The 17,539-nt window shown below is 50.7% G+C and overlaps 1 protein-coding gene across 3 annotated transcripts in view; it reads right to left on the minus strand.

Annotated features, from left to right (window-relative positions):
* Positions 1-17,539, minus strand: part of Dscaml1 (DS cell adhesion molecule like 1) — a 299,015-nt gene that overhangs the window by 83,372 nt on the left and 198,104 nt on the right. For all 3 annotated transcript variants that reach the window (XM_010629475.3, XM_033764362.1, XM_033764363.1), the window contains exons 3-4: positions 6,280-6,426; positions 617-895 (exon numbers count right to left, since the gene is read on the minus strand). In XM_010629475.3, coding sequence (XP_010627777.2) covers positions 617-895; positions 6,280-6,426 — 426 coding nt within the window. The remainder of the gene's footprint in view (positions 1-616; positions 896-6,279; positions 6,427-17,539) is intronic.

Below are 17,539 nucleotides of genomic sequence, written 5' to 3' on the forward strand. Positions count from 1 at the left end.
ATGTGTGTGTGTGTGTGTGTGTGTGTGTGTGTGTGTGTGTGTACAACAGCAGAGAGCAGTGAAGAAGGTGAAAGTTATATTAGACTAAACTCTGTGCTGGGGAAAATGGGAGAGGACCAGAGTCGATTTCCAATGGGCAGCTCCTCATATGGCTGGTTTGGTTGCTTATACCTGGTGTCTGAGCTGATGGATCAGTGCCCCTATTAATTATTGTTAAATGTCTAAATGTCACTGTAAGGTAGGGACGTTTGTCCTGTTTGATGAATCAACATTGGCATTGCTTCCTTTAGTTCAGACACTGCCTCCTCTCAACAATCCAAGAAGCCCTGACCTCATCACCACCATCATAACTATCACTACCATTGTCGAATTTGAACCCTGAGAGGTAGGAGAGAAGTGATCGTTATCCCATCCTATGGAGAATACACTGAGCTGACTGTTCAAAGTCAGTTGCTATCAGATGATGTGAGAACTGATTCAAACCAACTGCTTCTCTAGGATACCAGCTGCCTACTCAGCCAGCCAGAAGCATCCCGTGGGATCAGCTACAGTCCTCCATCACATGGTGGTGCCCTCACAGGTTACTGGGACTGCAGATGGGGCTTCTCTGACTCACCGATGACCGTTAGGATGCCTGTGGCCTCTGCTGAACCAAAGGTGTTGGTGACCTCACAGATGTAGGTGCCACTGTCCTCGGTCCGCAGGTCACTGATGGTCAGCCCTGTGATGCGCTTGGTCCAGCGGCTGTCAGCTGGGAGGGGCCGGCCATCCTTGAGCCAGCGGATGGCAGGGATAGGGTAGCCCGAGGCAGTGCAGGGCAGCTCCACTGTGTGGCCAGCCCACACTTCCTGGGAGTGGAAGCCGTCCAGGATGGTGGGGATGGACTCGGCCGGGTCTGGAAGACAGATAGGGTCAGCAGCCCAGGTCCACCGTGGAGGGATGCAGGAGGGTTGGAGAGGGAAGCAAGGAGGCTCCAGACAGGAGCCGCTGCCCATGAGTGCTCTAGCAAGAGAATCCCATGTAGCTCCACAGGACAATGTGTTCTCCACATAAGCTCTTGAGAGCCATTGTTGGAGCAGGGGCAGGAGGAGAGAATTCAGGGCCAGAATGACAGAGAGACAGACAGAAGGAAAGGCAGCAGAGAGTGAGGTGCAGAGGGAAGGGGTGTGTCCAAGAGCTCTTTTCACCCAGGGTCTCAGAAGCAGTGACTGGGACAGGAGACTCTTGATGTCTTCAGTCTGCAGAACTTGGCGAGTCTATCTGAGACTCAGACTCCCCCATCCTTGAGGGATGTCTGCACTCCTGTCTGCACTCTGGGCTGACTGATGAAAAGATGATCAGCACATTTTTGCTGGAACCCAGAAGGACCCAGAATTGAAGCCTCCTGCAGGCCACTGCTCAGCCTCTGTGCTGCATTTCTAGACCAGGAGAACCAGTGCCTGTGAGGCCCGTGGCCCTACACTGCAGAAGGCCTGGCCCCAGGGTGGGGTTGTGTGTGGTGCCCATGTCACCTGAATAGGTGACCTGTCTGCTCTCCAGGCAGCTCTGCCCCTGATGGCCCCTCTGAGGTTCTGCCCCTTGGGGATATGCCCTTGCTTTCAGCCTTCGCAGGCTCCTCTTAATCTATACATCACACCCCCACTCCTCATCCCGAGCCCCAAAGCCTTCTGCAGCCAGGCCTGCCTGCACGGCCTCCCCTGTTGTCCCCACAGTTTTCACTGTGGCTCTCTGGATCACCTGGATGTCCAGCTAGTCTGCTCTGTGTGGAAAACTCCTACTCATCTTTCACAAATCAGCTTCAGTCCTCTTCGGATGCCCCTACTCTTGCCTCCAGCAACTCTCATTGGACTCTAGAAGAGTTTTCTTTTTCTTTCATTTTATTTTCATACAATCCCCTCTCTTTTTTGAAAGAAAAAAGTCCAAAGTGTTTTTTTGAACAGGTAATATATGCACGTGGCAAACTTCAGAGGGCAAAGAAGAGCACACAGAGAACGGGGGTCTCTCTATTCCCTACCCTCAGCCTCCCCCATCCCTCAGGCTGCCACTGTGGCCACCTTCCCTTTGTAGGAGCTGCTGCTGCAGGCCACACATCCACCTTCCTGGAAGGTGGCTGGCTCCTTGAGGCAGTGTTAAGCAAGGCTGTCCCTCTCAGGGCTGGCAGGGAGCAGGGCCACAGGCTACTGAACTGGTAATGTGTGAGGGAGGATGAACCAGGGCACTTGGGTGTGGGGTGGGCCAGGGATCTGATTTTTCTGGATAAAACTCCACACTGCAGAATTTTATAGACTGGAGAAATAATAATGTGCCTAGGGACCTTGGAAGGCACAAAAGGATGAAATCACTGAGCCCAGAGAGCTGCAGGGACCAGCCCAAATCACACTGCAGACCCAAGATCAGAAATCAGGTCTCCCCTCACCTTTGTTCCATAAGTGAGGTCCAAGGTAGAATAACTAATATATTAAACTGTGCTCCTAGAGAGGGGTCAGGTCAGCACCCTTGCAACCTCCCAAACCTCCCAGCGCTCTGCAGGGGATGCCTCTGGGCAATGGAAGCCAGGCTAGGTTTAGAAGGCCTGGATTCAAGTTCCATTTGGTTGCTGACAAACCACAAGACCTTGGAAGGGTGTTAGGACCTCAGAGCTGAGTGTCCTCAGCTGCACAGTGTGCGTGACTGGTACCTCCAGATCTCAGGCTTTTGTAGGCAACTGCTGGCACACTGTGTGTCAAAGTGCTCTGCAGATGGTGCGGCACTGCAGAAGCATAGGGTGATTCCTCTTTGGTGCTCGCCCCCCACCCTACCAGACTGTGCTGCCTCTTCCCCACCCCCACACTGGTGGCAATGGCTAGGGATAAAAAAACCCTGGTGCCAGAGAAGAATTATTCAATGTGACACTTAATTGATGCAAAATACACAAATTCCATGGCACACCACAAAATTTACAAGCGGAGGGGCCGTCTGGGTGGTGGAGGAAGGGGCTGGGGGGAGGGAATTAATCACCGAGACTCAGGCGTGAAATTAAATTCTGAGGGAAAGAAACCTCTTTCATTACTCTGGAGCAGAAGTAAAATGCTGCGGCGTGTACATGGCAACAGCCCTGGGGGACCGGGTGATGCCAGCACGGGCGCAGCGCTCAGGGAGACAGATGGCCCTGCCCTGAGAAGCTGCCAGGGGTGCCTAAGATGAGGCTGTGTATGCCAGGACCAGGTTGCCCTGGGCAGGCGGCTAGGTCCTCCTGCGGGGGCTGGACAGTGCTGTGATGGACGGGGATCCGAGGACACAGCTAGTGTCCACTCTGTCCTGTGTGCCCAGGGATGTGAGCCTGATCATTCTGTCTCTGATCCTGTTTTCATCCTTTAGAAGTGTGGCTGGAGAGGTCTCCCCACTGAGTTGTGGGCTGTAGTGAGTTAGTGAAGTGAGAGCACTCAGCAAACTAAAAGTGCCTAGGTGTATGGAATGGGTATTACTGTATTAGGGTGGATTTTGTAACTGCGAAATCAGATTATTTCTCGCAACTGCCTCATGTAACTTGGAAAATACAGAAAAATGAAAGTTGCCTTGTCCCCACCCCCTGTTTTGAGAATGTGGTAGGAATAATAATGCAACACCAGGAGACAATGCCCAGCCCAACCCAGCACCACAGAGCTGCAGCTACCGACTGCTAGTGATTCCTCTGTTTTGAGCACACATGGGCTTTCCACACACAGTGTTCTGTTTCCTCTTCATGATAACCTAGTGCAGTGCATTTTGTCACTTGCACCATATAGAAGAGGAGGCTGAGGTTTGGGGATGTTATGTGTTCAGTGTTACATTGTGTAGTTAGAGAGCTGCAAGGCTGAGATGGAAACTTTGGCCCAATTCTTAAATGCCTAATTCTTAACAACACCCATCCCGCCCAAACCTTCACCCCCATTCAGTGACACAAAGAGTGAGCATAACTGGGCCTCCTTTCCTGACCATCACACATGGCCCTGTGTCTCATTCTCTCCTGTTCCTCTCACTTTGGGTCCAGGAACCCAGAGCACACACACCCTCCCTGGAGCTCAGGGCCTCAGGCCACTAGAGCAGGAACTCCTCAGCGACACCCTTGTCTGGCCTCTCTGAGGACCAATGGCCACCTGGGAGTGGAACTGGGCCTGGGAGTGAGCCTAGAGGTTGGGGCTGAGTTTCTGATGCGATTCCCCTCTGCACAGCCTCTCTCTAATATCAGTTGAGTTTTTGCCGAGACAAGCATCTTGCAGACAAGCTGCCTTGTCACATCCCATCACATCAGGGCCCCACATCACTGCATGGGCCCCCTCCTCTCTGTTCCCTTCCCTCAGCTCCCTCCTTCCTCCTTTCTCTGCTGTCTTCCTTTGTCTTTGTGTGTCTCTTGTTCGGTTTTCCTGTGCTATGTCATTTGTTGTGCCTGAGCCTCTGCCCTTGGGCTGCCTGGGCACCTTCATGTCTCGACTTCTGTTTCTCAGTTTGGCCTTTACCTCTGAGTCTCTGAGCAGAGTGGTGGTCTTCCTCACTCCCCACTCCTCCCCACCCCACCCCACCCCACCCCCGCAGCTGGTGGTGCATGAGGAGTAGAAAATTGGCATAGTCTTCTGCTTAAAGAGTGCTTTTTTTAAAGGGACCCTTGCCTATTCTCCCCCAAAAGCTGGAGGCCGAACTCGCAGACTAGAGGATGAAGGGCTTGATTTCATGGAGAATGGAGCAGGCGTGCAGGAGAGGGGATTTCTGTGCCTTTCCCACATTGTACAAGAAGCATGCAAATGACATGCAAAGCAGCATACAAACAAGTCCTTATAATTTGGAGGCAAACCAGTCTGACAAACAATGTGTTTGGAAATTGGGTTGCAGATTCAAAAGTCAAACCACAAAAACTGCGTTGCGTAAACCAGCTTCATCTCCTCCCCATAAGACCACACAGTTTCCAATGGCATTGATTTATGTCATAAATATTTACTTGGTACCTACTATGTGCCAGGCACATGGGCAGGCAATGAAGACACAGTGAATTAGAGCCTGATTCGGTACCCTTGAAACTCCCACTTCCCTGGTCTCCTCTCCAAAAGTGATAGGCAAATGACAGGGGTCCTGGAGAGAGTCGTCTGTGGATCAGGGTAGGTCTTGCCAAATTGCAGAACGACAGAGGCAGACAGAAGCAGAGCTGTCACCCAGGCCAGCTCATCCTCCTGAGGCCTAAAAAGCATGTATGACCTTGTGGGTCTGAGCCCCAAAGCCAGTGTGTTCTGTCAGTTTATTCCCTTTCTGAAAGCCACTTCAATCTCCTCTTCAAGACAGGGATTTTCAAATTGTAGGTCACAAACCATTAAGAGGTTGTGAAATCCATTTGGAAAGGTGCAACCAGCATTTAGAAAAATCAAAATAGGATAGAACAGAATAGAAAATATCAGAGTGCATTGCAAAGGGTATGGGAGAAAATACCAGCATGCATCACACAGGCTATGATAAAAACATTTGTCTGTGGCTTGCTGTCAAGAAAGTTTGGAAACTACTGTTCCAGAAAGCTTTCCTTGAAGGACACCATATACCTTCTTTACTCTCTGCTGGAGGCTAGATGTGGGCACTCAACTGTTCCCTTCCCTGGGGACCTGCAGCTGGGTGAACCCTAGGACCACAGGGCTCAGAGTTTGAATTCTGGCTGTACCTCCCCCCTGGATAAGTAGCTCTAACAATTTACTTGGCTTTCCTAAGATTTGGTTTTCTCACCTGTAAAAATAGGGAGAACAAGACAACCAACAAGGGAAACTCAGGGTACCCAGAGGGGATTCAATAAACATCAACTTACATCCCTCCTCAGAAGCCACAATCTCTCTAGAAGAGGAATTCTTTAGAAATATGTGTTTTTAATAAATTATACGCTGCACACTTTCAAATGTTGTGAGGTGTCCCGCAACAAAAGATTCGTGTATACTCACTGATGAAATAGAATCACAAAAACACTTAATGACAGGACTATCGGATTTTATCTACGAGCTTCCTGACGAGGAAGGCAAAAAGAGGAAAGGGGAGAGTGTGCCCATGATACTTATTACGGACAGGCAGAAGCATCAGTTCCTCAGGAACAGTAGGTACACTCTGACGGACTCCTAGAAGGAATGCATCTCCTTATCCCGACGCACCCAGGCCACATGGCCGAGTGGTTTCTGTGCTGTGTTCTTTAATCTCTTCCTGAGTCCCCTGAGTATACGAGGACTCCCCCGTCCGTGGAGGGGACATGGGGAGTCCCGAGGTGGGCTGTGCAGCTGCTCCCCCAGCCCCCTCACCTACCTGTCACAGAGAGGCGGGCCCCGTTGCTCTGCCGGGTCTCCCCGCTGTACTTGTGCTTCGTGATGCAGCGGTAGGTGGAGAGGGCGTCCTCTTTCTGCACCTCGGAGATGTACAGCCCGCCATGGTGGGTAATAAAAAACCTGTTTTCTGAAGACACAATCAGGACAGAGTCCATTACTTCCCGGCCCGGGCAGCACTGGGAGAGGAGATGATGGGGAAGACCAGAGGCAAAGCTGGTGCAGGGGACGTCACCAATAGATGGGGCTTCCCATCACAAACCAAATGGCACAGAGAAGGCGGTGCCAGAGTCAGGCTGAGGTCTCAGTCCCTGTCTGGCTCTTCCGGACTCTGTGCCCTTGGGAAAGTTACTTACTCTCTCAGAGCCTTATCTGCATAAGGGGGTATAAATAATATGTCATACCTATTAAAATATATATACGTTTGGTGCACAGGAAGCGTCCACTCAGTGAATGAGTCCCCATCTTTCCTGCAAATCTCTTTCACAGTTATTGCTTGTTGGCTCTTACAACTCTTTGAAGTGTTGTCTCCATTTTACAGAGGAGGAAACCGAGACTTGTGGTGAAGTGACCGGCTCTGATCACACAGCCAGTCATTAGCTTGGAGTTCGGGTCCTCTGACTCTCAGCTGTCCCTCTGAATTAAACCAAACCCAAACCCAAATCCTGTTGGCTCACTCTGAATCATTTATTCACTCAACAAGCAATCATTGAGGTTAAGTTCTTCAATAGTGGAGCCACGGGGAGGCAGGCACACAATAATAATTCAGCAGACAGTTCTCAGACACCCATTACATGCAAAGCAGAGAAAGGGACAGGCGCTGAACTTGACTTCCCTGCCATTGTCACAACCATTACTATCTAGACTGTGCAGGGAGCTGGGAGGACAGGTGCCAGTGCACCCATTTTATTGACTGTGAACCCCCAAAGGCTGGATTAATTTTGCAGGTGTGAGGTGGCAATGGGTGGTGGCTGGGTTATACCGCTCTCCCTGCAGTTGGCTCTGCCTTGTCCCCATGGATCTCTGCCCAGCACTCTCCCTCTCTCTGCCTTGAGACAAGTGTTCTGTGTGCCCAGTTGGGACAGACATCACATGGACCCAATCCAGCTGCACTTCGTCAGGGATCCTGAAGGCTGCGGTGTACTTGGCCACCTGGAACCTGGAGTCTGTGGTCCCCCTGCCCTGTCCCCTCCAGCCCATGGCCCAGGACTGTGCAGTTGTGCAGACTCCAACAGAGGGCTGCAGGGAAAGACAGGAAGGAGGAGGGATGAGAGTGCTGCTGCAGGCAGTCAGAGAGGAGCAGAGGAAAGAAAGCCAGGCTCCCCCACAGGACTCTGCATGTGCCGTTCTGTCTCCATGTTGTGACATCCCAAAGTCAAACGTGGAAGCTCTCCAATAATTTATTATGTAACTGGGACTGGGATGCAGAACTACTGGAGGGTGTTGCTGCCAATCAGAAGTGCCAGGGTGGGGAGGTAATGGTGGTACTGATGGGTGGGGTGAGGCAAAGCAGGAAAGACTCAAAAATCAGCACCAGCAGGCCACAGGTGCTCCAGTCCAGGACAGCCAGGACTCTGATCTGACACCTCAGGAAAATGGAGCTCTTGGCCCAACTGGGATTTTAAGCGGGAGTGGGGGCTGGGTGGGGGGTGATGCTGCGGTGATGGTGGTGGGGAGCTGGGGTTTCTATAGCAACAAGCAGCTGCTGCATCTGATGTTTCACATCCTTCATTGTCCTCATTTCCCCCTCCCTTCCCCCCTGCTTGTGCATATTTAATTGCAGCAACGTTTTCAGACACAGTGTTTTGCTCCTCCTGAAACAAAGGCAGGCAGCAGCCAGGGGGATGCACAGCGCGGAGAGAGGGGAAGGAGAAATCAGGGGTATTATGTTAATCCCCTCTGGGGGGGTCTTAAGCAACATCATTTCTGCTTGTTTGATGAGAATCAGATGATGGGCCCTGCTGGGGAAGGGAAGGAGCAAGAGGCCTGTGGAGCGGGCCTCATGTAGTGCGGAGAGTGGAAGGAGACACAGCAGCTGGTGGGGGTTCAGATGGGCCAGGGCTGGACAGCGCCATGGCCTGCAGTTGGGCTCTGGCATGCTCTTCTCAGTGGGGCAGGCTGGGTCCCAGCGGACCTGAACAGAGTGTCAGCCAGTTCCCCTGGAGCCAGCCTCCATCCTAAGGCCATTGGGAAATGCATGGGGGAGGTCATTTTTGGTTGATACCATAATTGGGGGTGCTAATGGTATTTAGGGTACAGGGGGCAGGGTGCTGGGCATCTTGAATAACAAAGAACTATCCCACTCCAAATGCCAACTGGGTCCCTTCCCTTAGGCTCTAGGACCGGAACACAGAGCTGTGTTTAAATGTGGACTCTCAATGATGAACGTAACTGTATACTTTAAAAGTACCAATAGACTCAATAAAAAATAAAAAAATAAATGTGGACTCTGCCTGGGATGCTGCTGGACTGTCACATGGTAACATCCGTCATGCTTATGGCCAGGGAAGTGCCATGTGTACACAGTTCACAAAAGCTTTTCTTGTTTGTATTATTATTATAAATAATCTGGCCTGTTTCATCATTCTCTTTCCTGAAGAGGAGCAGGATTCTACTTTTTTTAAAAAAGCTAAGTATTTATGGAGCATCTAGTACCTATTAGACCAAGTACTTTATATGTATTATCTCATGTAATCCCCATAACTACTTAACATGGATCCCACTGTTATTATCAACTGAAGCACAAAGAAGTTAATAGTTGACTCAGGGTCATATGGTTAGTACTCGGTAGGGCCTAGCCCATCAGTCTACTGCCTGTGCTCTTCCAAAAGTCTGTGCTAGACTAATGCTTCCAGAGTAGCAGTAACAATCACAGGGATGTGTAGCTGGCCAGCCTCTGTTGAGTTACTCCTGTCAATGAGATCCTCACTATTTCATCAAGGAACACTCATCAATTTAATTCAGTTTGGCTGAATTATCAAGTCTTTACGGTGTGTCTCCAGGCCCTGAGTGGGCCCCCATTGAGAGGTTTTGGACTTGGCCTCTGCCCTCTGGGATTCCTCAATGGAAGACAGTGTCCTTCTACCATAAAAGCTATAACCATCAGTGCTGGGGGCTGGTGAAGTGTGGGTAGAGCACTTGGTGGAAGCCATAAGTAAGAGAAGGAGTATAAAGAAATGCCAAGCTGGGCTGTATGGTAGGGAAAGTCAAGGACTTGGCCTTAGTAGTCGGGGCTGGAGTCCTGGCTTTTCACTTAATATTGGGGTTGATTAATGTCTCCCCCAAATTAATGTCCACCCAGACTTGTAAACATGACCTTAGTGGAAACAGAAATTTTGTAAATGCAATCAAGTTAAGATGAGGTCATACTGGGTTTGACTGGGCTCTAAATCCAACATCCAATCCTGGGTTCTTCTAAGCGGAGGGCGATTTTGACACTGACATGTGTGTGTGGAGAGTGCCCTGTGAAGATGGCAGCAGAGGTTGGAGTGACACATCTAACAGCAGACGTGCCAAGTATGCTGGCAACCACAGAAGCTGCAGAGGCAGAGAAAGCTCTGCGCTTGGGGCCTGCAGTGGGAACACGGCCCTGCTGACACCTGCTTCTGGACTCCCAGCCTCAAGACCTGTGGGACAATGTGTCTGTGTTGTTTGTGGTACAGTGGATCCAGTTTTTGGCTGCCCTAGGAAGTTAATATATGGCATACTCAGGGGAGCACCATGTACTCTAGGGCCCTCAGCTTTCCCCTTCAAGAGAGGGGAAGGATGAGGCGTTTTACACCATGTTTGTACATGAGAACCACCTGAAGAGCTTTTCAGGCTCTTTGGTGGTGTGGTGGCCTGGATATAGAAAGAACCCCTGATCAGATAAAATCATCAGGGCCCTCACTGACAACTGGTGCCTTTGTGTGGTCACTAAATGTGTGTGAGTCCCATTTCTCCCCCAGGAGAATGAAGATGATGAATAGAATTTAGGTCACAGTCTAAAGGTTGTTGAGGGGACTAATCATGCCCAGGACAGCCCCCAGCACACGGATGGCTGATTCAGTGAGGACAAGTTGCTAGGTCTCAAGAAGAGGCTACTGGGGACTTCAGCTCCTTCCTAGTGCCAGGCGTCCTGTGAATCTTTCTTTTCCCTTCCTGTTCAGGAGTTGGGCTAGAGATCGGGGAAGCACTCCCTGGTGAGTCTGAGGTCCTGCACACAGTGCTAAGTGAGCTGACAACATCTTTTCTGTCCTTTTCTTGAAAAGGGTAGAGAGCTGGGCCTTAGAGACTCCTGGGAGCTTCAGGAGCCATGAAGAGATAATTGTTAGAAACCTCAGGGCTCCTGGCAGCTCCAGAAGGGCTGGACTGAGAGGAGAGAAACTCTCTTGAGGAGGTGAGGCCACTGCTACTCTGCTCTGGGGAGGTGTAGGGGAGATTGTGGGGACTGGAGCCTAAGGGTTTGGGGAAGATATGACCTGGACTGATTCCCTGATGTTTTGACAGCAAAGGAAGAGAAATTACAGAATGAAGCAGGGGCAGCAGCTTCCCAACTGGGCCCCTCTCCATGCCAGCCCCCCTCCATCTGTCCCCAACATGAAGCCAGAGTGATGCTTTCAGCCCTAAGTCAGCTCATGAGGCTCTTTTGCTCATAACACCTCACAGGTCCCCAGTCAGTGTGGAAAGCCATGCCTGTCACACATAGGCCCTCGGTTGACATTTCTAGAATGAATGTATGAGTGGCGCTTCCCCAAAGTCTAAGGTAGAGTCTGTGCACTCTTGTGGGTATACATTGGAAAGAGTTGAACCCACTGGCTCAAAGAGAGGTTTGCACATCTGTGTTCTCAGCAGCACCATGCACAACAGCCAAGCAACCTTAGGCTCCACTGGCAGATGAAGAGACAGCAAAATGTGGCCTCTCCATGCAATGAGATATCCCTCAGCCTTCACAAAGGGAAGGAATTCTGACACGTGTTGCAATGTGGATCATCCTTGAAGACACTGCTAAAGTGAAATAAATCAGAAACAAAAAGACAAGGTCTGCAAGATTCCACTCATGTCAGGTATCTGGAGAAATCCATCTCAGAAACAGAAAGTAGAATGGGGGTTGTCAGGGGCTCAGAGGAAGGAAAAATGGGAGCTATTAATGGGTACAGAGTTTCAGTTTTGTAAAATGAAACAAAATTAAAGATTACTGAATCCCAAACCTAATACTAAAAAAAATTAAGATGGTATATTTTATGTTCCCCAAATTAATATAAAATCAAAACATTTACAGCTTTAAGAAATTAGTAAGAGTATCTTTGTTAGGTAGTGAGTTTCCTGTAACAAAGAGTATTTAAATTGATGCTGACATTTTGGTGAGATAGGGCAAGGGGAATTTAAACTTCGAGTGAGATCATCCTTAAGATCTTTGCCCTCCCAGCAATTTATAAATTCACAACTTAAGGGATGTCACTGCCGTAGACCCCTTGGAGACAGCCACTGCCATGGCTTTGAAGTTGCTGTCTATGTGTGTGTGCTCCATCCATGCTGCTCCATGGCCGCTGCTGCTGCTCCTTTGGTGCCGGAAATGCCCTTTCTTTACCTCACTCCCAGCTCCATTCAGGCCTCTGCCTAGATGACAGCTCCTTGGAGCGAGGCTTCGGCTGACCACTCTACCAGAATTGGATAAGATCCCACACTCCGTCTACTCCTTACCGGGCTTCTCTGTTTCTGCAGCATGTGGTGCCCCTTCTGGGGTCATTTTAGCTCTTTCTGTACCCCAGGACATGCCTGGTGCATGTCAGGTGCTTAGTGAACCTGTGCTGAGGGCATGGATCCTGGCCGCTGGCGAGACACTGCCACCTGGGGTGAGACAGCCAGTCTGGGGGGATGGGCTGCCTCCCAGCTGAGCCTCTCTCCATGGAAGTGTGACCACACTGACACACACAGAGACCAACACAGAGGAGCTGGTGGCTTAGTCCTTTTCTGCTGCTATCTCAGAACACCAGTAATGAACAGACATTTCCTGACTCAAGGGGGGAAGTCCAAATGCATGACAATGGCTTCTGGTGAGGGCCTGGTGCCGCCTCCTGCTCTAGCTGAAGGTGGAAGGGCAGAAGCAGGGGAAGCCAGGTGTGGTAAAGCACATCTGTAATCCCAGCACCCTGGGAGGCTGAGGCAGGAGGATTTGAGTTCCAGCCCAGCTTGGGAAACAGGAAATTAGTGAGAAAATTAGGGACAGTCTGTCTCAAAATAGAAAAAATGAAGGAAGGACTGGGATATTACTCAGTGCTAAGGCTCATCCTCAAACTGGAGACACTAAACCCTGGTTTTCTGTGCATATAAGGCGGTTTCGTGGAGTCCACATGACAATGTTTGTGAAAGGACATTGTAAGGTACACCACACTCTATGCTGGTAGGGAGATAATTTTAAACCATAATGCTAAGTGTGTAAAAGCACAGGGGGTGTGTGTCTGTGATGCATACACCGGAACCTGTGTGGAGCAGGTGCTTTTCCTCTACGGGAGCTGAAGCAGCAAACTGGAGCAGAGGGAGGGGCTTCTTGTCCTGCCCACCCTGCTGCTGTGAGGAAGGTCACAGAAAGTGTTAGAAGGAGCCACTTGAGGGCAGGAAAGAAGTAATGGGATGGGGCTTTGCACCAGGCCAGAAAATAATCATCAGTCCCTCTTGGAAGAGATTCTTAGCCTATCACAGCCCAAGTGTTTCGTGGGGTGGCTTCACAATGCCAGGGCCTCCAATCTCCTCAGTTGGCCCCAGGACCTGCCCAATTCCAAAAGAGAAATTGCAATTAATGCAGGTTACTAGTTGCTGCTCCATCCAATACAGATTTATAAACACAATGTGCTCAGCCCGCAGCGTGGACCTGTGGATAGTTCATAAGACTAATGAGATAATTTGCCCCACAATCAGGACCCTTGTTACCTTGAAAGCTATTTGTGCTTCGGGGCAGGGCTGAGGATGGTCCCCACTTCCTGGTGCTGGGAATTGGCCTCTGTCTGAGGTCCTCACCAGGGCAGCCTGCAGGGAGATGTTTTGGGCACACTCTGCAGGGCACCTTCCTTTCTTTCCCTTCTGTTGTTTCTATAGATGTCGAGGGCTCTGGGGTGCCTTCTAGCTGGGATTTGAAAGCCCAAGGGGAAGTCAGGGGCCATTCTCCCTTTTCTTCTCTCCTGACTCTGGACTCCCAGGGTTGTGAATCCCAGATGAAGTATCACACAGAGAGATTTGCAGCTGAGTGGGAGGCACCCTGGATATGAGCGGGGAACTTGGATTCAAGTCTCAGCTCTGACCTGGCTGGCTCTAAGTTGTTTTAACTCCCTCTCCCAAGTTCATGTCAAGTTCCTAACCCCAGTGTGACTGTGTGTGTGGAGATAGAATCTTTAGAGGCAGTGAAGGTTGGATGAGGTCACATATGTGGTCCTGGTCCACACAATTAGTGTTGTTATAAGAAGAGGAAGATACAGCAGAGATGTGCATACCTGAGAAAGGCCATAAGGAGATATAGTTAGAACAGGACATCTGCAGCCTCAGGAGACCCCACCCTGCCAGCCCCTTGATCTTGGACTCCCAGCCTCCAGAATGGTGAGAGAAATATGTTTGTGTGGGTCCCCAGCTTGAGATGGTATCAGGGCATTCTGAGCAGAGCACTGCCCTTCTTGTCCAGAGAGCTGTTGGCATCAGGCCTACTCTGATGGGGCAGGGAAGGGAGTGGAGGCAGTGGCCCCCGAGGACCTCGAGACATAGCACACCTGCTGGCTTCAGAAGGCGAGAGCAAGAAGGATCAGGGAGGACTGAGGTTGAGTCCCTCCAGTGGGCATCAGGGGCCAGGAGCTGAGGGAGGCATGGAGGGGTAAATAAAGGCAGAGTTCAGGGAGGAGGTGTGCAGGGAACCTCATCTGCACTCTCAGTCAAAGGCTCATATTCCACTGGGGGAAAGTGAGGTACAGAATCATACCACTGAGTCTGTGTGGAGACATCAAAAAGGCCTCCTGTCAGCTGGCCCATTACCCTTGCCTGATGGAAGTGGAATCAGTGGATGTACCTGGGCCAGGGAAAAACTGCACAGATCATGGAGGGGGGCCTTCCACTGTGCAAACCTGTCAGGGGCATGCATGGCCGGAAACTGAGCTGGAGCTGGAGAGGAGCTGACTAAAACAGAGCTCTACAGTGAGAGAATCTCTACATGGCAGGCAGCAGGTGGCAGTTTTATGTACCTGCTTTGGAAGAGGTGCTCCTGGGCACGTGGGTAGACACCATGATCTCATATTCATCTTAGCAGAATAAAGCCAGGCTGGGCCCCGGCTTGGCATGCCAGATCCCTGGCGGGGATCTAAAATAGCACCCTGTGCTCTCAGAAGGTGGGGGATCCCACAGTTTCCTTCCTCCTCCACTGCCTTCTCTGTGAGAGGGCTTGTGGTTCCATAAAGAAGACACAGGGTTACAGAGTGATGGCAGCATTGCCCTGTCCGCATGGGGTCTGACTCAGACCCACTTTCAAAATTTGAAGAACCTTGGGAGGGGGAGGCACCATGGCTAGTTTCCTCTTCTCCCTGAATCCTTTTCTCTAAATACAGATCTATCTTCCTCCACCACAGGATTAGCACACATCTCTCATTCGCCTATTGCAACAAGATTTTATTTCTAATTATGCTGTAATAAAACTGGAGCGCTCCCAGGCTTCCTTTCAAATGACTTGTACACACACTGCCGATTGGACCCTCCTCGGCCCCATTGTAATAGCGTCTCCCTGACATTCATTAGACATGCATGAGAGGGGCGCTTTAAGAATAGAATTGCATTTAAATGGATTTGCTGAGAGAGGAAGATGAAAAAAAGAGAGGCCAGGGGGGAGGAGGGAGAGGGAGAGAGGTTTGTTGAACAAACTATGGAAACAAGATGCTATAATAACAGGGTGCTGAAATAAGCCTCTTTATTCCTCATCCTCATCCGTCCGCTGCACATGGCAGAGCCCAGCCGGGGGGGCGACAGCCTCCAGCCCTCCCCAGAGCCCCCACCCCCACTTTTATGTCACCCACCAGGGGTCTTCCTAGTCCCTTACTTCGTGTGTCAGAGGCTCATGGTGTAATAGAAATCACTGTTATTGCAAGTCGGGAAAGCTGCCTGCCTTCCACAGACCCCTAGTCACCAGGAGGCTGAAGGGAGGGGAGTCCCGTGCCCCAGGCTCACCTCCAAGGCAGTGAACCATCAGTCAGGGAGCAGATTATTCTTTTACTCTGGGTGGCTCTGTGACCAAGAGGTAACAGAAAGTGGAAGGAGCCATTCTGACTTCTTCCTGCTTCATCCTCCCTCCCACGTGAGTGGACTCCCTTTCCATCTTGTGTGTCCTTAAGGCCACATGGCTGCCATCAACCAGGGTCCTTTGGGTGTCTGGGCTTGCTTGTGGTCTCATTCATTTTCCTCGCTGTAGCCAGACCCTCTTAAAATCGATTTTGCTCATCCCAACAAACACTCTGTGGCCTCCTGTGTTGCTTAGGACAAAGACTAGAATCCTTTAACAGGGCAGCCGAAGCCCACGTGCTACTCGCTGGTGCCACCTCCGGTCCTCTATTGTGCCTGGCTCCTCCTTCCTTCAACCTTTAGGCTGCTTGGGATACTTTTCCAACCTTTCCCCGTGGTTTATTCTGCTCACTCTTCAGAGCTCAGACCACACCCTTCCTCAAGGAGACCCTTCCTAGGAGTCCCTATCTCTGAACGGAGTGGGTACTGAGTCATCAAGATTGTAGGCCCCTGCAGGCAGGGCCGGTGGGCCCTGGCCACTGTGGGGCCCCAGCTCCTTGGCACAGGAGCCACCTTGGTGGCTCACACCAAGGAATGGGTGTGAGCACCAGGCTGGCACTTGGCCTGCCATTTCATTGGATCTGTGCCAGTGCTCATGAGGTGGAGGCCTTTGTTCCTTCCCAAGAGAGAAGGAAGCAGAGAATCAGAGTCAAACCAGCTTGCCTAAATCTCAAAGCTGGGTCTGTATACATCTGAAACTGGGCTTTTGCCAAATGCTTTCCAGTTCCCTTCTCTGCCGTGGGCAGGCCCACCGGTTCCTTTCCACAGGGACTCACCCTCCCCCACAACATGCAGGACCCCTCAAGTCCTCTCCGAGTTTAGCTAGTGAGGACCCCTCCCTTTTCAGACTGTTCATGGCTCTGCAGGGATGCTGACAGGCCACACAAGTGGATGATTTCCTAACTGCTCCATGTGTGCCATTTTCAGATTCCCAGGTGCAATGCAGGCTCCTTAAGGTTTCCATGTATCTGCTTCTGAGTCCCGTGCCAATCACACCTGGGCCAAGGTGCTGTCGATTCTGATCAGATCACAATGCCAAGGAAGCCCTGGATGTGGAGCCAGAACAGTGGGCTCCGCCGCCTTATGGTCCTATGACCTGGAGGCAGATCCCAGGAGAAGCCCTCTGAGCCGTGGTGGGAGGAGCCACACCCCTCACAGGCTGCTGGGAGATGTCAGTGGGCTGTCACAGAATCAGGCCTCTCATGTGTTCATTCGTGCTTCTGCTTCATTTCCTTCCTCTGGTGTCTCTGGGTACTTAGAGACAAGGAGTGAGAGAGCTGGTCTCACACAGTGCCTGAGAGGGGGATGTGGCAGAAAGGGACATGGCAAATCCATCTGATGTCTGCCTCTTCGTGGCTCCCTAGGCACCAGGTCTGACACCTCAGTCCTTCCAAAGTTTGCTTTTGGACACCCCCCACCCCCAGCCAAAGCCTGCCTGCTCCAGGACCTCCAGTGTCCTCAAGCTGCAGGAAAAGCCCTGTGATGAGTGGCTGGAGCTGCTAAAGGCCAAGAGCATTGAGTGGCTCTGTCATCCCAGTATAGCTCGGCCCAAGCCCAGCCTTCAGTGAAGGCCCAGTACATGCCTGTGCCAAGACTAGTCCCTCCACAGGCAGGGGCCACCTGCTTGTCCCTTGTTCTGTTCTCAGTTTTCATCACCATGCCTTGTAGTGGTACTTAAAAAGTATCTGTGGAGCAAATGAAGGAGGGAATGAATGAATAAACACATCTTGGCCCTTTTTAAAAACTTCAGTGATAAATTATTGGCTTTGAAGTCAGATCAACTTGGGATCCATCAGTATGACCTTATACAGGTTACCTAACCTCTCAGACACAGTTTCTTCTTTTATAAAGTTGTGGCATTAAGAATACTAATCAGTGAGACAGGATAATGAGGGGATGGATATGTTCATAAGATATTATAGGCACATATGAAAATACACATTGAAATCCAATATTTT

Source organism: Fukomys damarensis, unplaced genomic scaffold, assembly GCF_012274545.1.
Source record: "Fukomys damarensis isolate Sample0158 unplaced genomic scaffold, DMR_v1.0_HiC HiC_scaffold_16, whole genome shotgun sequence".
NCBI classification, from domain to species: domain Eukaryota; kingdom Metazoa; phylum Chordata; class Mammalia; order Rodentia; family Bathyergidae; genus Fukomys; species Fukomys damarensis.